Source organism: Pseudophryne corroboree, chromosome 3 (genome assembly GCF_028390025.1).
Source record: "Pseudophryne corroboree isolate aPseCor3 chromosome 3, aPseCor3.hap2, whole genome shotgun sequence".
Lineage (NCBI taxonomy): Eukaryota > Metazoa > Chordata > Amphibia > Anura > Myobatrachidae > Pseudophryne > Pseudophryne corroboree.
This window is the reverse complement of record NC_086446.1, coordinates 566,307,039-566,333,191: the sequence shown is the minus strand read 5'-3', so window position 1 is coordinate 566,333,191 and position 26,153 is coordinate 566,307,039. Positions and strand designations below refer to the sequence as shown.

The 26,153-nt window shown below is 47.1% G+C and overlaps 1 protein-coding gene and 1 long non-coding RNA gene across 3 annotated transcripts in view; one reads left to right on the top strand and one right to left on the bottom strand.

Annotated features, from left to right (window-relative positions):
• The window catches only part of AFMID (arylformamidase), a 156,677-nt gene extending 133,429 nt beyond the window's left edge, over positions 1 to 23,248 (bottom strand). Inside the window, exons 1-5 of one of the 2 annotated variants that reach the window (XM_063961298.1) lie at positions 23,165 to 23,248; positions 20,653 to 20,743; positions 17,745 to 17,849; positions 5,892 to 5,951; positions 5,604 to 5,816 (exon numbers count right to left, since the gene is read on the bottom strand). In XM_063961298.1, coding sequence (XP_063817368.1) covers positions 5,604 to 5,816; positions 5,892 to 5,951; positions 17,745 to 17,849; positions 20,653 to 20,743; positions 23,165 to 23,200 — 505 coding nt within the window. In that variant the 5' untranslated portion in view covers positions 23,201 to 23,248. The remainder of the gene's footprint in view (positions 1 to 5,603; positions 5,817 to 5,891; positions 5,952 to 17,744; positions 17,850 to 20,652; positions 20,744 to 23,164) is intronic. The other variant, XM_063961299.1, reaches the window with a different exon arrangement.
• On the top strand, positions 5,668 to 6,149 carry LOC135056319 (uncharacterized). The gene is made up of 2 exons (XR_010243948.1): positions 5,668 to 5,756; positions 5,866 to 6,149. It is a non-coding gene; the product is annotated as an uncharacterized LOC135056319 (long non-coding RNA).
• Positions 23,249 to 26,153: the final 2,905 nt, after the last annotated feature.

The window sequence follows — 26,153 nt, the reverse complement described above, 5'->3', positions numbered from 1 at the left end:
CTGGGCAGCAATGTATAATACCTTTTTATGGCTAAAATACATCACATATAGCCCTTGAGGCTATATGGATGTATTTAACCCCTGCCAGATCTCACAAACTCCGGGAGAAGAGCCCGCCGAAAAGGGGGCGGGGCCTATTCTCCTCAGCACACGGCGCCATTTTCCTGCTCAGCTCTGCTGTGAGGAAGGCTCCCAGGCTCTCCCCTGCACTGCACTACAGAAACAGGGTTAAAACAGAGAGGGGGGGCACTTATTTGGCGATATGATTACATATATAAAAATGCTATAAGGGAAAACACTTGTATAAGGGGTTGTCCCTGTATAATTATAGCGTTTTTGGTGTGTGCTGGCAAACTCTCCCTCTGTCTCCCCAAAGGGCTAGTGGGGTCCTGTCCTCTGTCAGAGCATTCCCTGTGTGTGTGCTGTGTGTCGGTACGTGTGTGTCGACATGTAGGAGGACGATGTTGGTGAGGAGGCGGAGCAAATTGCCTGTATTGGTGATGTCACTCTCTAGGGAGTCGACACTGGAATGGATGGCTTATTTAGGAATTACGTGATAATGTCAACACGCTGCAAGGTCGGTTGACGACATGAGACGGCCGGCAAACAAATTAGTACCTGTCCAGGCGTCTCAGACACCGTCAGGGGCTTGTAAAAACGCCCATTTACCTCAGTCGGTCGACACAGACACAGACACGGACACTGACTCCAGTGTCGACGGTGAAGAAACAAACGTATTTTCCTTTAGGGCCACACGTTTCATGTTAAGGGCAATGAAGGAGGTGTTACATATTTCTGATACTACAAGTACCACAAATAAGGGTATTATGTAGGGTGTGAATAAACTACTTGTAGTTTTTCCTGAATCAGATAAATTAAAGTGTGTGATGATACGTGGGTTTCCTCCGATAGAAAATTATTGGCGGTATACCCTTTCCCGCCAGAAGTTAGGGCGAGTTGGGAAACACACCTTAGGGTGAATAAGGCGCTCACACGCTTATAAAAACAAGTGGCGTTACCGTCTCCAGATACGGCAGCCCTCAAGGAGCCAGCTGATAGGAAGCTGAAAAATATCCTAAAAGTATATACACATATACTGGTGTTATACTACGACCAGCAATCGCCTCAGCCTGGATGTGCAGCGCTGAGGGGGCTTGGTCGGATTTCCTGACTAAAAATATTGATACCCTTGACAGGGACAAGATTTTATTGACTATAGAGCATTTTAAGGATGCATTTCTATATATGCGAGATGCGCAGAGGGATATTTGCATTCTGGCATCAAGAGTAAATGTGATGTCCATATCTGCCAGACGACAGTGGTCAGGTGATGCAGATTCCAGACGGCACATGGAAGTATTGCCGTATAAAGGGGCGGTCCATCGGACCTGGTGGCCATGGCAACAGCTGAAAAATCCACCTTTTGTTACCCCAAGTCACATCTCAGCAGAAAAGGACACAGTCTTTTCAGTCTCAGTCCTTTCGTCCCCATAAGGGCAGGCGGGCAAAAGGGCCAGTCATATCTGCCCAGGGGTAGAGGAAAGGGAAGAAGACTGCAGCAGGCAGCCCATTCCCAGGAACAGAAGCCCTCCACAGCTTCTGCCAAGTCCGCAGCATGACGCTGGGGCCGTACAAGCGGACTCAGGTGCGGTAGGGGGTCATCTCAAGAGTTTCAGCACGCAGTGGGCTCACTCACAAGTGGACTCCTGGATACTACACGTAGTATCCCAGGTGTACATTGGAAATTCGAGACGTCTCCCCCTCACAAGTTCCTGAAGTCTGCTTTACCAACGTCTCCCTCCGACAGGGAGGCAGTATTGGGAACAATTCACAGGCTGTATTCCCAGCAGGTGATAATCAAAGTACCCCTTCTACAACAAGGGAAGGGGTATTATTCCACACTATATTGTGGTACTGAAGCCAGACGGCTAGGTGAGATCTGAAATATTTGAACACTTACATACAAGCGTTCAAATCAAGATGGAGTCACTCAGAGCAGTGATAGCGAACCAGGAAGAAGGGGACGATATGGTGTCACTGGATATCAGGGACGCTTACCTACATGTCCAAATTTGCCCTTCTCACCAAGGGTACCTCAGGTTCGTGGTACAGAACTGTCACTATCAGTTCAGACGCTGCCGTTTGGATTGTCCACGGCACCCCGGGTCTTTACCAAGGTAATGGCCGAAATGATGATTCTTCTTAAAAGAAATATGGACGCTTTCCTGATAAGGGCAAGGTCCAGAGAACAGTTGGAGGTCGGAGTAGCACTATCTTAAGTAGTTCTACGACAGCACGAGTGGATTCTAAATATTCCAAAATCGCAGTTTTTTCCGACGACACGTCTACTGTTCCTAGGGATGATTCTGGACACAGTCCAGAAAAGGATGTTTTCTCCCGGAGAAGAAAGCCAGGGAGTTATCCGAGCTAGTCAGGAACCTCCTAAAACCAGGAAAAGTATCAGTGCATCATTGCACAAGGATCCTGTGAAAAATGGTGGTTTCTTACAAAGCGATCCCATTCGGTAGATTTCACGCAAGAACCTTTACGTGGGATCTGCTGGAAAAATGGTCCGGATCGCATCTTCAGATGCATCAGCGGATAACCCTGTCTCCAAGGACAAGGGTGTTTCTTCTGCGGTGGCTGCAGAGTGCTCATCTATGAAAGGGCCGCAGATTCGGCATTCAGGACTGGGTCCTGGTGACCACGGATGCCAGCCTGAGTGGCTGGGGAGCAGTTACACAAGGAAAAAATTTCCAGAGAGTGTGATCGAGTCTGGAGACTTCTCTCCACATAAATATACTGGAGCTAAGGGCAATTTACAATGCTCTAAGCTTAGCAAGACCTCTGCTTCAAGGTCAGCCGGTATTGATCCAGTGGGACAACATCACGGCAGTCGCCCACGTAAACAGACAGGGCGGCACAAGAAGCAGGAGGGAAATGGCAGAAACTGCAAGGATTCTTCGCTGGGCGAAAAATCATGTGATACCACTCTCAGCAGTGTTCATTCCGGGAGTGGAAAACTGGGAAGCAGACTTCCTCAGCAGGCATGACCTCCACCCGGGAGAGTGGGGACTTCATCGGGAAGTCTTCCACATGATTGTAAACCGTTGTGAAAAACCAAAGGTGGACATGATGGCGTCCCGCCTGAACAAAAAACTAGATATTGCGCCAGGTCAAGGGACCCTCAGGCAATAGCGGTGGACGCTCTGGTAACACTGTGGATGTACCAGTCAGAGTATGTGTTCCCTCCTATGCCTCTCATACAAAAAGTACTGAGAATCATAAGAGGGAGATGTGTAAGAATGATACTCGTGGTTCCGGATTGGCCAAGAAGGACTTGGTACCCGAAACTTCAAGAGATGTTCACGGAAGACCCGTGGCCTCTACCTTTAAGAAAGGACCTGCTCCAGCAGGGGCCTTGTCTGTTCCAAGACTTACCGCGGCCGCGTTTGACGGCATGGCGGTTGAACGCCGGATCCTGAAAGGGCATTCCAGATGAAGTCATCCCTACCCTGATCGAAGACAGGAAGGATGTAACCGCAAAACATTTTCACCGCATTTGGCGAAGATATGTTGCGTGGTGTGGGGCCAAGAAGGCCCCTACAGAGGAATTCCAACTGGGTCGTTTCCTACATTTCCTGAAAACAGGACTGTCTATGGGCCTAAAATTAGGGTCCATTAAGGTTCAAATTTCGGCCCTGTCGAATTTCTTCCAGAAAGAACTGGCTTTAGTGCCTGACGTTCAGATGTTTGTAAAAGGGGTACTGCATATACAGCCTCCTTTTGTGCCCCAGTGGCACCTTGGGATCTCAATGTTGTTTTGAGTTTCCTAAAGTCACATTGGTTTGAACCACTCACCACTGTGGACTTAAAATATCTCACATGGAAGGTGACGATGCTATTAGCCCTGGCTTCAGCCAGGCGTGTGTCAGAATTGGCGGCTTTATCATATATAAAGCCCTTACTTAATTTTTCATTCTGACAGGGCAGAATTGAGGACTCGTCCTCAATTTCTCCTTAAGGTGTTTTCTGTTTTTCACATGAACCAACCTATTGTGGTACCTGCGGGTACTAGGGACTTGGAGGACTCCAAGTTACTTGACGTTGTCAGGGCCCTGAAAAATATGTTTCCAGGAAGGCTGGAGTCAGAAAATCTGACTCGCTGTTTAGCCTGTATGCACCCAACAAGATGGGTGCTCCTGCTTCTAAGCAGACGATTGCTCGCTGGATTTGTAATACAATTCAGTTTACACATTCTGTGGCAGGCCTGCCACAGCCAAAATCGGTAAAAGCCCATTCCAAAAGGAAGGGGGCTCATCTTGGGCGACTGCCCGAGGGGTCTCGGCTTTACAACTTTGCCGAGCAGTTACTTGGTCAGGGGAAAACACGTTTGCTAAATTCTACAAATTTGATACCCTGGCTGAGGAGGACATGGAGTTCTCTCATTCGGTGCTGCAGGGTCATCCGCACTCTCCCGCCCGTTTGGGAGCTTTGGTATAATCCCCATGGTCCTGACGGAGTCCCCAGCATCCACTAGGACGTCAGAGAAAATAAGATTTTACTTACCGATAAATCTATTTCTCGTAGTCCGTAGTGGATGCTGGGCGCCCATCCCAAGTGCGGATTGTCTGCAATACTTGTACATAGTTATTGTTACAAAAATCGGGTTATTCTTGTTGTGAGCCATCTTTTCAGAGGCTCCTTCGTTGTTATCATACTGTTAACTGGGTTCAGATCACAGGTTGTACGGTGTGATTGGTGTGGCTGGTATGAGTCTTACCCGGGATTCAATATCCTTCCTTATTATGCACGCTCGTCCGGGCACAGTATCCTAACTGAGGCTTGGAGGAGGGTCATAGGGGGAGGAGCCAGTGCACACCACCTGATCCTAAAGCTTTTATTATTGTGCCCTGTCTCCTGCGGAGCCGCTATATCCCCATGGTCCTGACGGAGTCCCCAGCATCCACTACGGACTACGAGAAATAGATTTATCGGTAAGTAAAATCTTATTTTTTCTTAAAATATATTTGCTAGTTCTACACATTACTACATTCATAATACTCCATTTTTCAAGTTTTTAGAGTTGTTATTCTAAACTTATAATTTGTTTTTTCTCAAAAAACATATATACCATCACAGGCGTGCACATAGACAGACTTGCGTAATCCTCACCTAACTACCTCCCCTCCACAGCATTACAGTGTTATGTCACCTCCCCTGTCCACGATATAGACTGCTTACCTGGATAGTCCAGAGGAGCGGAGCAAGTAAGCAGTCTACATACCGGACAGGGGAGATGTGTGAACACTATAATGTTGTGGAGGGTGTTTATTTTTAATGTTTTTTTTTTGTTTTTAAATTTATTTTAATGTGCACGTGTGTGGCCAAAATTATTACAAATGTATGTTCGTTTTTAAAAATGATGTTGGCGATATCAACCACTAAGACATTGAAAAATTAAGCATTTGCACCTTTACCAATTGAAGACGTAACATGACATTGCTTGTTATGGCAAACATGTAATGTCAACTCCAACTCACAACATAGTAACTGTACTGTGTAGATTATTTGCTATGTGTTTAGTTTCTGTTTTGACTCACCAGATAACTGAGGTGATCGGGGCTCATCACTCTGTGGACTCGCCAATAGTGCCAGTGGTGGCTGGGGTGACACTGCCGAAATGCGCCGCCTGGGTGGGGAAGATGGAGCCGCAGATTCCGTGCCAAGACGCCGTGTCTTACTTGGCCTCCTGGGTAAGTGGCCCGAGCCCTGTGATGGGCGCCTTACAGGAGGTCGGCTTACAGAAGCAGAACCTATGAGAATATATAAACATTAATATTTTGTACTTCTATGTGTTTGCAGAATATGTGACTACAGTGAAGTCTTACCTGCAATCCCAGCATCATCCTGAGTTGTCTGAGGCCTGTCTGGCCGGCTGGTCTGTCGGACTGTTGAAAAAGTGGAGCAAACATTATTACCATGCTTTGTGTAAAAATTATAACTGCAAAGCCTTAGTGTACTGTAACCATCTATTATGTATTCTAAATTAAACTAATTTCTGCTTAAGATCTTCGTGCTTCCTTAATTTGTGGTGTATATCAAAATGTACATGGTGTTGCACCAAATAAATCTGTTACATTTGAGAATTATGTGTCAGATATTGCATAGATTGACTACTTGCAAATTTAACCAAAATGTAATTTTGAATTTGTAGGAACCTTTTTTTTGAAGTAAATTAATCAAATATTAAAAAATGCCATTACATACAACACCGATGTCCAAGCAATATCGCAAAATTATTATTGCAAATACACATACCAGCAGGCATTGCACCTGTTCTTGAGCAAAATTAAATAAAAAATACAGCCAAGGCAAGATGGAAAATGCAATTTCTAAACACAAACACACCTTAAGGGTGCATAGGCCTGCAATATCTGAGCAACAATTTTTGCATCCTTTAACCTTAAAAAAATAAAAAAAAAACATTTAGAGGACATTTTAAAATAAATTTAACAAATCCAACTCACCATCCTGCGTGGGTCGGTCCGAATCCCGGACATGAGTTGCAGACACCACTTCTGCAGGAATCAATGCCCGCACAGGCTCCTCCCACTCCCGATAGGTTGCCCGGAAAGGGGGTCCACCTCCGGTTTTGCGGGCTGATTTTGCCTCTTTGGCCATCTTGGCCTTGACACGCCGCTTTATGTCATAGAACCTCTTGCGACACGTGTCCTCAGTCCGCCTCACCACACCCTCACTATTGACGGCAACTATTACTTGCCCCCACAGGACAGACTTCCTGCGGGAGGACATCTTGCCAGCATCCTGACCAAACAATTGGCGATGGTGCTTCATCAGCTCACGCACCAACGCCATGTTTTCAGCATAGCTGAACTTAATATTCCTGCCAGTCTTGGTAGTGGTGCGTGGCTGCGGAGCCACAACACCATCACTATCACTGGAGAATGCAGCAACAGGCACCCCCTCCTCCTCCTCCTCACTAACCTCCTCCCTCTCACTAACCCCCTCCACCTCACTAACAGCCTCCACCTCACTAACAGCCTCCACCTCACTACCAGCCTCCACCTCACTAACCTCCGCCACCACACTGACCTCTGAGTCTGACATGAGGACAAACGACAAAAAACACTGAAAAATAAAAACACAAAACACACTCCTCCACTACTACTACTACTACTACACACCACACAGCCAACACACACGCTCACTCACTCACTCACTCACTCACTCACTCACAAACAATGACAAAAGACTAAAAAAAAATAACAAGGACAAAAAAATTTACAAACTGAGAAAAAACAATACTACAAATATGACAAGACTACTTACACACACAGTACAGCACTCAACAATCACAAAACTCCTCTCCAAATCCTCCAAAAACTCCACCAAACTCACCAACTCCAAATACACCTTCCTCTCTCCTCTCCACTAGCTAAACCCACGAGGTGCGGTGTGTTTGGGGCGGTTTTATAGTAATATGCACAGACACTCCTCCTTCACGAATACAACCAATCACGGACGCGTGACAAAAACGAAACTTAGGACTAAAAATGCGGCCGCAATATCAAAATCACTGCCGTAACAGACATGTGACGCAGTCGTAAAAAAAAACCCACAAACACGGCCGCGAAACAACAAAAGCGGCCGCATTCTACAGCAGAAAACCACGAATGACATCGACATCGGAACAAAAGAAAAACCCGAATACGACAGCTTAGTAAATTAGTCGTAATCAATTCAAAAAGTTGCAATTTTACACTGTCGATGTCATTCGTGATTGAACTTTGACCTGAAACTGGAAAATACGAATGTTAGTAAATTTACCCCATAGAGTGGGAATAGTACCTGTGAAGAGCGCAGCGAGCCACCAAGCCCACAAGGAGTTTTCTAGCGCTTGCCCTGCTGCCGGCATTCTGGCGGCCGGGATCCCAGTGTCGGTATACTGACATCCGGCTGCCGGGATTCCATCCCCAACCCCGAAAGTAAGCAATTTAAAAAAAAAAAATTCTGTTTCATTTTATTATTGCTGCAGCAGCAATTATTCATAAGATACATGTGTAGTGCCAGCCGGCTTCTGCTTTAATATAAATTGTGAGACATATAGAGTCTTTAAATTGGTTTTAAATAATTGATTTTTAATAAAAATCTGTTTGCCACATACCAGAGCTTTTTCATATACTTCTTGTGATTTTCTTTTTTTACCCGGGTTGAGTATACCTTTTGAAAAGCACCAAGTATTTGCCTACTAATAGGTGCCAGGTCATTTCTATATTTACTTTTTTTGGATTGTAAGCCACTGCTTTCTTGTGTGCTCATTTACATACTTTGTTAAGCACTGCGGAAGCACTTGTATGTGTGCACAGAGTCAGAGTGCTGATTGAGATGCACAATGTATAAAATGCATTCGAAATGTATTGGAAATGTATTGGGTGTTCCTTGGCAGCGATTGGCAGGCAGCTATTCAAATGCATAAACAAGGTCCGGCTTATGGGCATGTTATGAGAATGTTGCCGGCGTGTCGCTGACATGGTTGCAAATTCAGATGCTTAATTGCTCACATTAGAGGCCACACTCTGACAGAGAATCTGCACCTAGCAGCATTGGTATTCTCATCACCAGGAGGTATTACAGCGTCCACAGGCGCTCAAAGTGGGAATGTCAGTTCTCACACATTCAGACGCACGTTTGTACACCAGGGGAAGGGCTTATACTAGCATTGGCATAAAGTCTCAGATGTGTCTAGACTCTAGAGCAACAGATGCTGATGCTGTCATAGCAGAGAGCTGGTCCGGGTCAGGGTCCTTCTGGAGGTGTGGTCTAAGTAAAGGGAGGCTTGACCATGCCCCTTCAGGGGACAAATACAACAAAAGTGTTTTGATGGTTTATGTATATCTCCAAAGTTTGTGGCTCTGTTCGTTGCTGTCTGCATGTTTGCTCACATTGCTGCAGCATGATTGACAGGTTTTTGCGTTTGGAAGGCGGAACTGGAATGGCAATGGGGACCATTATACAGAAGGGAGGGTGTCGCCCCCGCTTGTAGATGAGGCATTCATGCACCCAGTCTGAGTAAGCTTTGGCTCTCAGATCTACGATGCACACAGGAAGTATATTTTTTTCATACAGATACCTCGTGCAGCATTAACGTATTAGATGTAAGGTAGGTATGGTATTTCACAGCTGCTTATCTCCAAATGTGCAATACCATATATCTGAATCAGGGCCATAGTATCTAAAAATAGGATTTTAATACCTACCGGTAAATCCTTTTCTCTTAGTCCGTAGAGGATGCTGGGGACTCCAAAAGGACCATGGGGTATAGACAGGATCCGCAGGAGACATGGGCACTTTAAGACTTTAAATGGGCGTAAACTGGCTTCTCCCTCTATGCCCCTCCTCCAGACCTCAGTTATAGGAACTGTGCCCAGAGGAGACGGACATTTCAAGGAAAAGGATTTTGTTAAACTAAGGGTGAGATACATACCAGCTCACACCACAACACACCGTACAACATGGCATTTCACTAACACCGGTTAACAGCGTGAACCAACAAGATCAGCAACAGGCTGACCCTTACCAAAACACAACCTTTGTGTAACATAAGCAATAACTATATACAATTACTGCAGATAGAGTCCACACTGGGACGGGCGCCCAGCATCCTCTACGGACTAAGAGAAAAGGATTTACCGGTAGGTATTAAAATCCTATTTTCTCATACGTCCTAGAGGATGCTGGGGACTCCAAAAGGACCATGGGGTTTATACCAAAGCTCCAAACCGGGCGGGAGAGTGCGGATGACTCTGCAGCACCGATTGAGCAAACAGGAGGTCCTCATCAGCCAGGGTATCAAACTTGTAGAACTTTGCAAAAGTGTTTGACCCCGACCAAGTAGCTGCTCGGCAAAGCTGTAAAGCCGAGACACCTCGGGCAGCCGCCCAAGACGAGCCCACCTTCCTAGTGGAATGGGCTTTCACCGATTTCGGTAACGGCAAACCAGCCGTAGAATGAGCCTGCTGAATCGTATTACAGATCCTGCGTGCAATAGTCTGCTTAGAAACAGGAGCGCCATACAGGACAAACAGCGTCCCTGTCTTCCTAACCCGAGCCGTCCTGGCTACATACATTTTCAAAGCTCTGACCACATCAAGAGACTTGGAATCAGCCAAGGCTTCAGTAGCCACAGACACCACAATAGGTTGGTTCATGTGAAACGAAGAAACCACCTTTGGTAAAAATTGTTGACGAGTTCTCAACTCTGCTCTATCCTCATGGAAAATTAGATAGGGGCTTTTGTGAGACAAAGCCGCCAATTCGGACACCCGCCTTGTGGACGCCAAGGTCAATAGCATGACTACCTTCCAAGTGACAAATTTCAACTTTACCGTTTGTAAAGGTTCAAACCAATGTGACGTAAGGAACTGTAACACCACATTAAGGTTCCACGGTGCCACAGGGAGCACAAACGGAGGTTAGATGTGTAGCACGCCTTTCACGAAAGTCTGCACTTCTGGAAATGAGGCTAATTCCCTTTGAAAGAAAATTGATAAGGCCGACACCTGCACTTTAATGGAGCCTAACTTCAGGCCCGCATCCACACCTGCTTGCAAAAAATGGAGAAAACGCCCCAGCTGAAATTCTTCTGTAGGAGCCCTCTTGAATTCACACCAAGACACATATTTTCTAGCTTTGAGTAGAGTGGGGATGACTTCCCCGGGAATACCCTTCCTAGCTAGGATTTGGCGTTCAACCGCCATGCCGTCAAACGCAACTGCGGTAAGTCCTGGAACACACATGGCCCTTGCTGTGACAGATCCTCTCTGAGAGGAAGAGGCCAGGGATCTCCTGTGAGTAATTCCTGAAGATCCGGATACCAGGCCCTCTGTGGCCAATCTGGAACAACGAGTATCGTCCAAACCCTTGTTCTTCTTATGATCCTTAATACCTTTGGGATGAGTGGAAGCGGAGGGAACACATAGACGAATGAAACACCCACGGTGTCACTAGTGCGTCCACTGCTATTGCTTGAGGGTCCCTCGACCTGGAACAATATGTCCGAAGCTTCTTGTTGAGGCGTGACGCCATCATGCCTATTTGAGGAAGTCCCCAATGACTTGTCACTTCTGCAAAGACCTCTTGATGAAGACACCACTCTCCTGGATGGAGATCGTGTCTGCTGAGGAAGTCTGCTTCCCAGTTGTCCACTCCTGGAATGAAGACCGCTGACAGAGCGCTTGCATGTTTTTCGCCCAGCGAAGAATCTTGGTGGCCTCCGCCATCGCCGCTCTGCTCTTTGTTCCGCCCTAGCGGTTTACGTGCGCCACGGCTGTGATGTTGTCCGACTGAATCAGGATGGGCAGGTCGCGAAGAAGATGTTCCGCCTGCCGCAGGCCGTTGTAGATGGCCCTTAACTCCAGCACATTTATGTGCAGACAAGCCTCCTGGCTTGACCATTTTCCCTGGAAATTTTGTCCCTGTGTGACTGCTCCCCAACCTCGGAGACTCGCGTCCGTGGTCACCAGAATCCAATCTTGGATTCCGAACCTGCGACCCTCTAGAAGGTGAGAACTTTGGTGCCATCACAGGAAAGAAACCCTGGCCCTGGGGGACAGGCTTATCTTATGGTGCATCTGCAGATGGGACCCGGACCACTTGTCCAGCAGGTCCTACTGAAACGTTCTTGCATGGAACCTGCCAAACAGAATGGCCTCGTAGGCCGCCACCATTTTTCCCAGCACTTGAGTGCAGTGATGAATCGACACTCTTGGCGGTTTCAGAAGTTCCTTGACCATGTTCTGGATTTCCTGAGCTTTTTCCAACGGGAGAAAGATCCTCTGCAGGTCGGTGTCCAGAATCATGCCCAAAAACGATAACCGAGTTGTCGGAATCAACTGCGACTTTTGTAAATCTAGGAGCCAGCCTTGCTGTTGCAGCACCTGCAGGGAGAGCGCAACGCTTTTCAGTAACTGCTCCTGTGATCTCGCCTTTATCAGGAGATCGTCCAAGTACGGGATAATTGTGACCCCTTGCTTGCGCTGGAGCACCATCATTTCCACCATTACCTTGGTGAAAATCCTCAGGGCCGTGGAAAGACCAAACGGCAACGTCTGAAATTGGTAGTGACAATCCTGAACAGCGAACCTCAGGTACGCCTGATGAGGAGAATATATGGGGACATGTAGGTATGCATCCTTTATGTCGACCGACACCATAAAATCCCCCCCTTCCAGACTGGAGATCACTGCTCGGAGAGATTCCATCTTGAATTTGAATTTTTTTAAATAAAGGTTGAGGGATTTTAAGTTCAGAATCGGCCTGACCTAGCCATCCGGCTTCGGGACTACAAACAGGGTTGAATAAAAACCGTGACAATGACTTGCTGTTGACACAGCTTTTGTATTGCAGCACATACTACCTCTCTCTCTGGAAGAGAAACTGGTAAGGCCGATTTGAAATATTGGTGCGGAGGCACATCTTGGAATTCCTGCTTGTATCCTTGGGTTACAATATCCAGCACCCAAGGATCTAGGTCCGAGCGAACCCAGACCTGACTGAAGAGTTGAATACGTGCCCCCACCGATGCGGACTCCCGCAGCGGAGACCCAGCGTCATGCGGTGGACTTGGTTGAAGCCGGGGAGGACTTCTGTTCCTGGGAGCTTGCCCCAGCCGGCGATCTATTACCTCTTCCCTTACCTCTGGCCGCGAGGAAGGAAGAACCACGTCCTTTCCTGAACTCATGCGACCGAAAGGACTGCATCTGGTATTGAGGTGTTTTCTTTTGCTGTGGAGGGACAAAAGGCAAAAAGGAAGACTTACCCGCAGTAGCTGTGGAAACCAGGTCCGCGAGGCCCTCACCAAACAAAACTTTACCTTTGTAGGGCAGAGCCTCCATACAGTGGCGGAACAAGCAAGCGGTGGGCCCAGGTGCAACAAAATGCTTTGGGCCCCCCATCCAAGTACACCCCATGGGCAGTGCGCGCCGTAGGCGCGCGCGCAAAAATACATAGTGGCGTGGCTTCGTGGGGAAGGGGTGTGTCCACAAAATAATACCAATTCATAAAACGGTGCACAGTAGTCTCCATTCTTCAAATTACGCCGCACAGTAGCACCACTACACCAGGTAGAGACCCTTTTACTCCTTACAGCGAACAGATTCCCCTTTTTACACATAACGGCAGACAGCGTGCACTTTTTACACATAACGGCAGACAGCGTGCCCTCGTTACACATAGCGGCAGACAGCATACACTTTTTACACAATGGCAGACAGCGTGCCCTCGTTACACATAGCGGCAGACAGCGTGCCCTCGTTACACATAGCGGCAGACAGCGTGCACTTTTTACACATTACGGCAGGCAGCGTCCCCATTTTACACATTACGGCAGACAGCGTCCCCATTTTACACATTACGGCAGACACCATACACTTTTACACATAACGGCAGATAGCGTGCCCTTTTTACACATTACGGCAGGCAGATTCTACCTTTTTACACATAGCGGCAGGCAGATTCCCCATTTTTACATTGCGGCATGCAGATTCCCCATTTTTATACATAGCGGCAGGCAGTCCCCCCTTTTTACACATTGCGGCAGGCAGTCCCAACAAATAAAAAAAGAAATTACCTGCTTGTTGCCAGGGGTTTCATGCACTTGGTTCCATGCACAGTGCCAGGATGTCATGCTCGTTGCCAGGGGTTTCATGCACTGGGTGTCATGCTCGTTGCTAGTGGGTAGTGCTTGTTGCTAGGGCCGTGCTCCCAGTGCCACATATGCTCCCAGTGCCAGATATTCCCCCACAGTGCCAGGTATATGCACCCAGTGCCAGATATTCTCCCACAGTGCCAGATATTCCCCCCCAGTGCCAGGTATATGCCCCCAGTGCCAGGTACATGCCCCCCCAGTGCCAGTTATATGCCCCAGTGCCAGGTATATGCCCCCAGTGCCAGATATTCCCCCCCAGTGCCTGCTTCCCCCCCAGTGCCAGGTATATGCCCCCAGTGCCGGGTATATGCCCCCCCAGTGCCAGATATTCTCCCACAGTGCCAGATATTCCCCCCCAGTGCCAGGTATATGCCCCCAGTGCCAGATATTCCCCCCCAGTGCCAGGTATATGCCCCCAGTGCCGGGTATATGCCCCCCCAGTGCCAGATATTCTCCCACAGTGCCAGATATTCCCCCCCAGTGCCAGGTATATGCCCCCAGTGCCAGGTACATGCCCTCAGTGCCGGGTATATGCCCCCCCAGTGAAAGGTATATGTCCCCAGTGCCAGATCTGTCCCCCCAGTGCCAGGTATATGTCCCCAGTGCCAGATCTGTCCCCCCAGTGCCAGGTATATGTCCCCAGTGCCAGATCTGTCCCCCCAGTGCCAGGTATATGTCCCCAGTGCCAGATCTGTCCCCCCAGTGCCAGGTATATGTCCCCAGTGCCAGATCTGTCCCCCCAGTGCCTGCTCCCCCGGTCCCCCCTCCCCCCCCTATGTGTTGGAGGGACACGAGCGCATCGCGCGTCTCTACTGTGTCCCTCCTGGCTCTCCCCCGCTTGTCTAATGAAGCATGTGCCGTTCGTGAGCCAATCAGAGCTCACGAACGGCACATGCTTCCTTAGAGCGGCCGGGGGAGAGCCAGGAGGGACACAGAGAGACGCGCGATGCGCTCGTGTCCCTCCAACACATAGGGGGGGGGGGGGGGGCGGGGGAGCGGGGGAGCAGCAAGGAGGGAGAGGAGAACGCAGATTGACATGCGGACTCTCGTCCGCATGTCAATCTGTTCTAAATGCCGGCCGGCGGCTGTGGGCCCCTGAGTGCGGCGGGGCCCCAGTGCAATGCACTGCCTGCCCCGCCAGTAGTTCCGCCCCTGCCTCCATAGCCTTCTTAGACTCAGCAGCACCATTCCATTGATGAGTCCACAACACCCTCCTAGACGAGATTGCCATGGCATTGGCCCTTGATCACAAGAGGCCAATATCCCTTGCAGCCTCCCTTAGATAAATTGCTGCGTCCCTGATGTGACCCAGGGTCAAAACTACGCTGTCCCTATCCAGGGTGTCTATGTCAGATAACAAGTTATCTGCCCACTTTTCAATAGCGCTACTCACCCATGCCGATGCCACGGCCGGCCTGAGTAGCGTACCGGTAGTAACATAAATAGATTTCAAGGTAGTTTCCTGTTTACGATCCGCAGGATCCTTAAGGGCTGCCGTGTCAGGGGACGGTAGCGCCACCTTCTTGGACAAACGCGCCAGGGCTTTGTCCACTGTGGGTGATGATTCCCACCGTAATCTATCCGGCGAGGGGAAAGGATACGCCATAGCATTTCTCCTGGGAATCTGCAGTCTCTTGTCAGGAGACTCCCAAGCCTTTTCAAAAAGAGCGTTCAATTCATGAGAGGGAGGAAACATTACCTCAGGTTTCTTTCCCTTAAACATACAGACCCTATACATACAGGGACAGTGGGGTCTTCTGTGATATGCAACACATCTTTAATAGCCACAATCATGTACTGAATACTCTTAGCCACTTTAGGATGTAACTTGGCATCATTATAGTCGACACTGGAGTCGGAATCCGTGTCGGTATCTGTTTCTGCTACCTGGGTAAATGGACATTTCTGCGACCCTGAGGGGGCCTGAGACTGTGATAAAACATCACCCATGGATTGTCTCCATGCTTGGTTCTGAGACTCAGAATTGTCTAACCTCTTATGCAATAAAGCCAGATTTGCATTTAAAACTTTCCACATATCTACCCAATCAGCAGTCGGCGGTGCCGACAGAGTCACTCCCACATTCTGCTCAGCTCCCTCACCAGCCTCTTCCTGGGAAAAGCATTCAATTTCAGACATGTCGACAAACACGTACTGACACCCCCAAACACACTGGGCTATAGGGGACAGACCCACAGTAAGGTCCTTCAGAGAGACAGAAAGGGAGTTTGCCAGCTCACACCCAGCGCCCCACCGGTCTGAAGGAATTAACCAATGCCCCAGACCTGTAAGCGCTTTTTATATAATAGTAATCAACACCAAATTGCCGTGCCCCCCCCCCCCCCACTCGTTTTGTGCACCCTGTTACTTGTGGTAGCAGTGAAGGGCCAGGAGCAGCGTCTCTGCAGCTATGCTGTGGAGAAAATGGTGCTGGTTTGAGCTGAGGAGGAAGCCCCGCCCTCTATATGGCGCGCTTCGGTCCCGCGTTTTTTTATACTGGCGGGGGTCCCTATACATTGCCAATGTATATACATATAGCCAGGTTAAACATGAGGTTTATTGCTGCCCAGGGCGCCCCCCCCCCCTGCGCCCTGCACCCATGTAGTGCCGCTTGTGTAAGGGAGCAATGGCACGCAGCGCGACCGCTGCACGGTACCTCCGGAAGATCTGAAGTCTTCTGCCGCCTTTGAAGTCTTCTTTGCTTCTTTACTCACCCGTCTTCTGTCTTCAGGCTCTGTGAGGGGGACGGCGGCGTGGCTCCGGGAACGAACAGCTAGGCGCACCAAGTGATCAGACCCTCTGGAGCTAATGGTGTCCAGTAGCCTAAGAAGCAGAACCTTTGAACTCACAGAAGTAGGTCTGCTTCTCTCCCCTCAGTCCCACGAAGCAGGGAGCCTGTTGCCATCAGTGCTCCCTGAAAATAATAAACCTAACAATAGTCTTTTCTAGAGAAACTCTGTAGAGCTCCCCTAGTGTGCAACCAGTCTCCTCTGGGCACAGAATCTAACTGAGGTCTGGAGGAGGGGCATAGAGGGAGGAGCCAGTTCACGCCCATTTAAAGTCTCAAAGTGCCCATGTCTCCTGCGGATCCCATCTATACCCCATGGTCCTTTTGGAGTCCCCAGCATCCTCTAGGACGTATGAGAAAATTAAGAAAGTAACTCGTTTTGCAACCATCAGTGCACCAGTGAAACTGGGCATTCTAAAACAAGAGTTCTGTGCAGTTAAAGGCCTCCATACATCTAATACCCATTTCCCTGACCCTGGCCCTCATTCCGAATTGTTCACTCGCAAGCTGCTTTTAGCAGCTTTGCACACGCTAAGCCGCCGCCTACTGGGAGTGAATCTTAGCATAGTAGATTTGCGAACGAAAGATTAGCAGATTTGCAAATAGACAGTTCTTAGCAGTTTCTGAGTAGCTCGAGACTTACTCTGCCACTGCGATCAGTTCAGTCAGTTTCGTTCCTGGTTTGACGTCACAAACACACCCAGCGTTCACCCAGACACTCCCCTGTTTCTTCAGACACTCCCGCGTTTTTCCCAGAAACGGCAGCGTTTTTTCGCACACACCCATAAAACGGCCAGTTTCCGCCCAGAAACACCCACTTCCTGTCAATCACATTACGATCACCAGAACGAAGAAAAAACCTTGTAATGCCGTGAGTAAATTACCAAACTTAATAGCAAATTTACTTGGCGCAGTCGCACTGCGGACATTGCGCATGCGCATTAGCGACTAATCGCTCCATTGCGGAAAAAAAAATAACGAGCGATCAACTCGGAATGACCACCCCTGCTGTTTGCTGATTCTCCAATCAGCATTTCCCTGATTGGATACGCCGGCCATCAATGATCGGCTATTGTCAGAAAATCGGGGAAATTCTTAATTTTGCAGAACCCGAATTAGCTGATCTCAACCGTTTTCATTAGAGTCAGGGAATCAATATTTTTAAATATGTTTAAGACACAAACTATTTTAATATAAGTCTTTACTTATTTTCCTGGGAAGTCTCACCTTTTGGTTCTCCGTCAGGAAGATAGACGTCCATTTTCTCACTGTCTCTGTCCCCATATTGTATGTTCAGTACTGACTGTGTCATTGACCGAGATTTGTTTGTACCTGCCGTGAACAGGAGCATCACAATTTGAAGTCTGACAATGTGACATTGTGATAAGATAAGACAATCAGCAAAATTGATTATGTGAATCATTATACCATAAAAAAAACAGATCATGTGCTGAGTGACCATGCAGATAGTAGCTATCAATACAACATCCTGACAAGGATATTATGTCATGTTGCATGGTTTACCCAGGGCCGGCAACAGAAATCTTGGAGCCCGGTACACTGATATTTCTGGGGCCCCCCCTTAACCGTACTCAACCCCCAATCTCCATCAAACATTTATATTGTAACCCTGATAAAAGTGAGATATATATGGTGATCGAGCGAAATGGCGGCACTCTGAGGCTTGAATATTAATGAAGAAAACTTCAGTTTCGGGTCTATGACCCGTTGCCATTCCGCTCAATATATTGGATTATTTCTTTCATGGAGGGCACCTGAGCATATATTATTCCAAACCTTCCTTCCTGGTGTCCGAATCCTCCAATAATGCAAAAATCCAAGAAATAAACGGCACTCCAGAGTCACATATCCAGATCATAAATAGATGGTATATTATAAATCTACGTTTCAGGGCCTAATTCCCTTCATCAGGACATACCAATTTGCTTTATGCTGTATATTGGTATGTCCTGACAAAGGGCTTAGGCCCTGAAACCTAAATTTATAATATATCATCTATTTTTCATCTGTATATGTGCCTCTGGAGTGTCGGCTATAAGATTAAATTAATGAATCTATACAGTGGTGGTCAGTATACACATTAGGATGACATTCCTGCAGCCCCACGCAATAGGAGCTGTCAATCAAACTGGCAGGGCTGGATATAAGCATGAGCCACTAGCGGGACGTGCGTCGGGACTGAGGGGGTAGCATGCCTCACTAGGTAAACTCATTAGTTCTTTTGGTTTCAAATATCATCTCTATGCTGATGACACCCAAATCTATCTTTCCTCTCCAGACCTCTCCTCTGCTCTCCTCACTCGTATCTCCAACTGTCTCTCTGCTACCTCTTCCTGAATGTCCCAGCGCTTTCTTAAACTTAACATGTCTAAGACCGAGCTGATCATCTTCCCTCCCTCCCGCATAACCTCACCTCCTACAATCTCATTATCTATTGATGGCACTACTATCTCCTCTAGCCCCCAAGTGCGCTGTCTTGGAGTAATCCTTGACTCCTCCCTCTCCTTCAAACCACACATTCAGCACCTCTCACAAACTTGCCATTTTCACCTAAAAAAATATTTCCAGGATCAGACCCTTTCTGACCCAGGATGCTACTAAGACTCTTATCCACTCACTGGTCATCTCCAGACTGGACTACTGTAATCTGTTCCTGATTGGCATTCCTGACAGATACCTCTCTCCACTCCAATCTATCCTCAATGCTGCTGCCCGGCTCATCTTCCTCACCAAACGCACTACGTCCACCTCTCCTCTCTTACTAGACCTTCACTGGCTCCCCTTCCCTTTCAGAATCCATTTCAAGCTTCTCACACTCGCTTACAAAGCCCTCACCCACTCCTCTCCCATCTACATCTCTGACCTTATCTCCCTTTATACTCCCACCCATCTTCTTCGCTCTGCTAATGCTTGCCGACTCTCCTACCTACGGATTACTTCCTCCCACTCCTACCTCCAAGATTTTTCATGTGCTGCACCACTTCTCTGGAATTCCCTACCTCTCCCCCTCAGACTCTCCACCTCTCTACAAAACTTCAAACGGGCTCTCAAGACCCACTTTTTCACCAAACCCAGCCAAATCTCATCCTAACCCTCTGTTCTACGCTCTCTATGTACCCCATCTGTGTCACCCCTGTCTGTCTACCCCTCCCCTTTAGAATGTAAGCTCTCACGAGCAGGGCCCTCTTCCCTCATGTGCTTATCCTTTCTTACTTTAATAATCTTCAACTGCACCAAATCCATCAGTCTTCTGCCACCTGATACGTATTCCAGTGTCATCTGCTGATGTAACTATGTTTATTTACCCTGTACTTGTCCTATACTGTCATCAACTGTAAGTTGCTGTTTTCCTGTTTGATTATTTGTTTATGTACTCTGTAATTGGGCGCTGCGGAACCCTTGTGGCGCCATATAAATAAAGGATAATAATAATAATACCGCAGGTGGAGGCATATATAGGGCGGCCAGTGGCAGACAGGCTCCTGGTCCCACCCTCTTGTGCTCACAGCTGCCTGTGTATTGATTCTGAGCAGCTGAGCAATAAACATCTGGCTATAAATATGCTGCCAGGCACAGGGAGGGTGAAGCCATGGATCCCAGTTTTGGAGATACCTTTCCAGAGCTCACTCCTCTGCTTAGCTTCTGTGCTGCTGCATTCGAGCTGTATTATAGCGGCCATAGCGGTAATAGGGAGCTGAGGGAGTGAAGCCGACAGCTATGTCGAAGTCAGCGCTGAGTGACTACTCGAGGAGTCTGTGGCATCCGTAGCAGTGGCCAGCGGGTGGTATCAGACTGCGTGTCTGGTGTCAGCTGGAAGAGGCAGACCCTGGAATAGGCACTGGGGGGAGTAACTATCAATCTAAGTGACAGATGGGCGGAACTACTGCGGATTTGCAGGCTGGTGAATATACAAAACGGCATGGCCGGTTAATTACATTTGTTAGTCAATGGGCGGGCAGTTCAGAAAGTATTAACTGGCGCTGTTGCACTTTTTTTGTGCCCATGATCTTCGGGGTCCCTTCTGGCGTACGGGGCCCGGGACGGTTGTCCCCTTTGGCCCCGGGTTTAACTATATTTATTATAACAGACAGTGGATGTCTTTACTATCTTGTACCTTCTGTAAGTACCCTCACATGCGCCTCTATCACTGCATCCTTGTCCATGCGAGGAGACCAGTGACTTGGGGAGTATTGATGCTCCAGCTCCTGAAAAGGCAAAATATGGAGCCAGTTAACAAGAACATTTCACTGCTTTAGGAAACATTTTAAATTGATAAAGGTATATTTTTCGTAATTACTTGAAAAAATATATATTCAAAGAAACTTCTAGTTGAGGAGAACAGTAAAGGCATAAATAGATTATTTGTGGACCAAATAACTGACACAATGGGGGTAATTCCAAGTTGATCGCAGCAGGATTTTTGATAGCAACTGGGCAAAACCATGTGCACTGCAGGGGAGGCAGATATAACATGTGCAGACAGAGTTAGATTTGGGTGTGGTGTGTTCAATCTGCAATCTAATTTGCAGTGTAAAAATAAAGCAGCCAGTATTTACCCTGCACAGAAACAAATAACCCACCCAAATCTAACTCTTTCTGCACATGTTATATCTGCCCCCCTTCAGTGCACATGGTTTTGCCCAGTTGCTATCAAAAATCCTGCTGCGATCAACTTGGAATTACCCCCAATGATAAGGAGCTTTTGGTACACAATTTAAAATGCACCTGTTACCTGCAAACAATGGAAGCAGCCATTTTTACGATAAGCCAATACACCTAAGGAGTATGGCCACAATGACTTTCTACTGTGCTTTGAATTGAATTCTACTGGGTAATTTTTAATAAAGCTATTTGTACTGTATATGGGCCTGATCCTGAGTCTACGATTTTACTAGTATTATTGCTCCTGAAGCGGTCACATTTTTTTATGGGAGGTGCTGGACTGAATACTCATAAATACTGGTTTAGCCCCAAAACCATTGCATCCACTCTGTTCAGATGCTTTTTAAAAAAAACAAACCCATCAGTAATCATTAAGTAGAAAAATCAACTTTGCTCTTTCCTTGCACATCTCTTGAGAAACCTGCTCTTAGGTTTGTCAAAGTCAGAAAAATATCTCTATGCACACTACCATATTTGCACCTCACACAGGTCCGTGCTGCGCATGCGTACGCTCTCCCGTACGTGCGCATACTCACAGTCGCGGGCACCCGCAGGCGCACGGTATGCGTATTTACGGTAGAGTTTATGTGATCGTAGCGTGCGACTCAATCGTTACATATTTTCACTATATAATGTATTTTGTAGATCATGGTCCTTTTGATAGATTCTGAAAGTTTGGTTAATATAGAATGTTCGTGAACAGAGAGATCCCTCTTTGTTTGATACGAAGGGTCAGACAGGAGTAATACAGTGGTGTTTAGTACCCATCGGAAGAGTATTTAATTAGCAATATTCCGGTGTTGGTTTGAAGCGGATTAATCGCTCGTGCGAATAGTTATGGACATAAGAAGTTTATGAACATTTACTGTATTTGCACTTACTTATCCATGCGGCGGGAAACCCAGTTTCCCTCCCACCTGAGCTGTTGGAAATAGTCACGGCCCACCTGTATGAATCAACCTATGACCTTTTGTTATAATGCGAGGAGGAATTCCTGTGTCCAATGAACAATGAGATTGTAGGGACCATTGAATTGCATTGTGTGTGGGGCATAAATAGACAGGCCGATCACATCCAGCTCTCACTCTTCAACGGTTATCATTGCTGAAAATCGGGAGCTGGATGTCCAGAGGCGCATGCGATCGTTTCCTTTGTGCGTAAGTTTTTCTCCGCAACTATATTGATCTTCTTGTTATTGTGGGCCAATTTCTCTCTCTCTCTTCTCCTCTTTCTCTCTTATTTTCCCTTAAATAGTAATTGTATTGTATTTCCTGTGTAGTTATCTGGTTAGGTAGTCTATGTTATATTGTAGTGTATGATTTGTATTTGTATTAATTCTTTTGCAAGTATATCATTCAGAATATATATATATTAGGCGTTGGACCCTAAGCACGGTATCTGTGTATTTCTTATAGTGTTAAGTATTCTCAGAGCGTCGGTGACGCTAGAACAGCTTTAAAGGTAATAAGGTTATACTGTGTTGCATTTACACTCTATCATTACACTAAGGTTTTACAGCATATTACATTGTTTATGGTTTAGATATAAAGGTTTAACATTGTGAGCGTCAGCGCCGCTCGTGATCTCCTCGTGGTCTCGAGCGTCCGCTACGCTATAGCGAATCATTACGTTAGTCGGCAGCCAATAGCGTGCCTGCCTGTGATCTCTTGGCCGTGAGCGAACGTGACGCTTGAGCGTCTCGACCACGGCTAAGCGATCGTTACGCAACGAGCGTACCCTTACGGTACTCCATACGTAAATAGCGTACAGTGTTCTTAGACCTCATAAAGGGTTTTATATAAGATAAATATTTAGCTTTATCAGGTTATAAAGTTCCAATCATGTATAACAGCTGAAAAGCAGCTGCCCTGAGCAAATTAATGTTATACAGTAATTGCACTGTCAGTACTTGCCATGTAGCATTCTACTGAGCCGTATCGCCATAGAGTGTATGCACAACGCACCTTTATCACTAGCGTTCTCCAGCTCCCTCTCTCCATGCTGCGCCTGTCTCCAGTCACAGGGACTCTGACCTGTAACAGCAGATTAGAAAACTTTGCTATTCACATAAACACAGGCCATATATTATCCAGTAGCCCCTCCCAGAGACAGACTGAACATATTTAATCAATGGCACTGCTTGTTTGTACATGATGTAGGGACACACAGATTACTTGCCAAATATTCTCCATTCATAATATGGTGAAAAAACGTACCTTAAAGCTTTTGTCTAATTAATGAAAGACTTTGCACCTTACATTTGTGATCTAGATTATGGGGGGAATTCAATTGATTGCAGTAAATTTTACATCAAAATTTTTTATTTAATCGTGATTTTTTTTGTCCAATATTTTATCGGGCAATTCAATTAATGTACTTTTTTGTGGAAAAATGTAATCGATGTCGTGTGAAAACATAGGATCCGGGATAAATTCCCGGATCTATGTGTTTTTTGCGATCACAGCTGCGAAAAAAACCTGAACTTCTCACGGATTTTGTTTCTCTTGCCTCAGTTAAATTACCCCTCGGTCAGAGGCGGATTGGGATGGAAAACCAGCCCGGGAATTTTCTGTAAGCAGCCCAAATGGGGGCGGGGTTTGTGGAGGTGGCGGGTTCCCTGCTCATTGGGCCTGATTCTGAGTCGGAGGCCTTCCTTTTGTCTTTTGGTGCAGCTGTGTCTGTGACTTTATGTTAATACTGCTACAATGCCCTTCCCTGGTGTACATCCATGCATCTGAATATGCAAGGACTGAGACGCCCACTGTCAGTGTCTACAGACGCTGCAATCACGCTTTGTGCGTCTTTAGATGCCACCATCGGTCGCACCATTGACACTTTCACCAGCCCTATACTAGGTACAGATCATCCGTCTGTTTGTGGCCTCCAATTCTACGTCTCTATATGCAACCACGATCAGCAACACACCCAGAGGCGGATTGGCAATAGGCCTTCCAGGGAAGATCCCCGGTGGGCCGGGGCACCTGCGGGGCCTGTTTTGTTTGAGGACATGTGGTCCTATTTATAGACATAATGAATAAGATGCAAAATTATTTGCTTATATGAAAATTTCTTTGCCACTTAGCCTGTGATTGCAGATGATCTAGTGTATGCTCTGACTGCCTGCTTGGCTGACATATAAGATTGAGTGAATAGTTGGGATACGGTTGGTGTAATAAGCAAGAAGATATATCTTTCTAAAGAATTAAATAGTTTCCTAAATTCTAAAGGTGTATCATATAATGTGCTCATAATATTTAATTTTACTTCCCTGTAACTTCCCCCTTGATGCTGGAGCTCCCCACTATCTGGAAAGTCTTGGGGGGGGGGGGGGGGGGGGGGGGGGCACTAGTGCCATGGCTAGACCTTACACCTCTGGTGCTGCCCATGTGGAGCCACTAGTACAAATTTTTCCAGGGCCGCTTTTTGTTCCCAATCCGCCCCTGAACACACCCATATCACTCCAGATACACGCCTATACTACTTTACATCTGCGTTTGACTAGCCAGGCCCCTGTAACCACCCAGGAATGTCCAACACATTTCTAACACACTGAATATGTACTGCTACACTATACCAACACCACTGGGACGTATGAGCGGTGCAACTCAGACAGAAAACACCACTTCACTGCATCTGCCTCAGAATCAGTCCCATAATGCTATATACTATGCCATAGCGGTACTTGCTAAATAAAAGAACTACAAAAGAGACATGCATATTTACATAACTCCCTTCCTAACTGCTGATCTCACTAATTAGAAAAACAATCAAAGGTACATTAAATAGAAAATAGCAGTTACACATTTTTTTTTATAAAAAAACATTCTGCCTGGCACTTATATTATTTATTTATAACCAGTTATTTATATAGCGCACACATATTCCGCAGCGCTTTACAGAGAATATTTGCTCATTCACATCAGTCCCTACCCCAGTGGAGCTTACAATCTATATTCCCTATCACATGTACACATTCACGCCTAGGGTAATTTTGTTGGGAGCCAATTAAACTACCAGTATATTTTTGGATTGTGGGAGGAAACCCACGCAAGTACGGGGAGAATATACAAACTCCACACAGTTAGTGCCATGGTGGGAATCGAACCCATGACATCAGTGCTGTGAGGCAGTAATGCTAACCATTACACCATCGGTACTGCCCTATGCCTTATATGTTGGCAGTCAGCAGTTTGTGTGTCTTTATGGTTACCTTCCTCCCTGCAGTACACACATATGACAGACCCCCCTCCTAGTACACAAATGACTGACCCCCCAGTACACACATATGACAGCCCCTGCAGTACACACATGACTGACCCCCCTCCCAGTACAAAAATGACTGACACCCCCCATAGTACACACATATACCAGCCCCCCAGTACACACGACTGACCTCCTCCAGTACACACATATGACAGCCCCCTCAGTACATACATGACTGACCCCCTCAAGTACACACATATGGCAGCCCCCTCAGTACACACATGACTGACCCCCTCCAGTACACACATATGACAGCCCCCTCAGTACACACATGACTGACCCACTCCAGTACACACATATGAAAGCCCCCTCAGTACACTCATGACTGACCCCCTCCAGTACACACATATGACAGACCCCCTTCCCATACACACATGACTGACCCCCTCCAGTGCACACATATGACAGACCCCCCCTCCCAGTACACAAATGACTGACCCTACCAGTACACACATATGACAGCACCCTCAGTACACACATGACTGACCCTCTCCAGTACACACACATGACAGCCCCCTCAGTACACACATGACTGACCCCCTCCAATGCAAACATATGACAGCCCCCTCAGTACACACATGACTGACTCCCTCCAGTACACACATATGACAGTCCCCTCAGTACACACATGACTGACCCCTTCCAGTATACACATATGAAAGCCTCCTCAGTACACACGACTGACCCCCT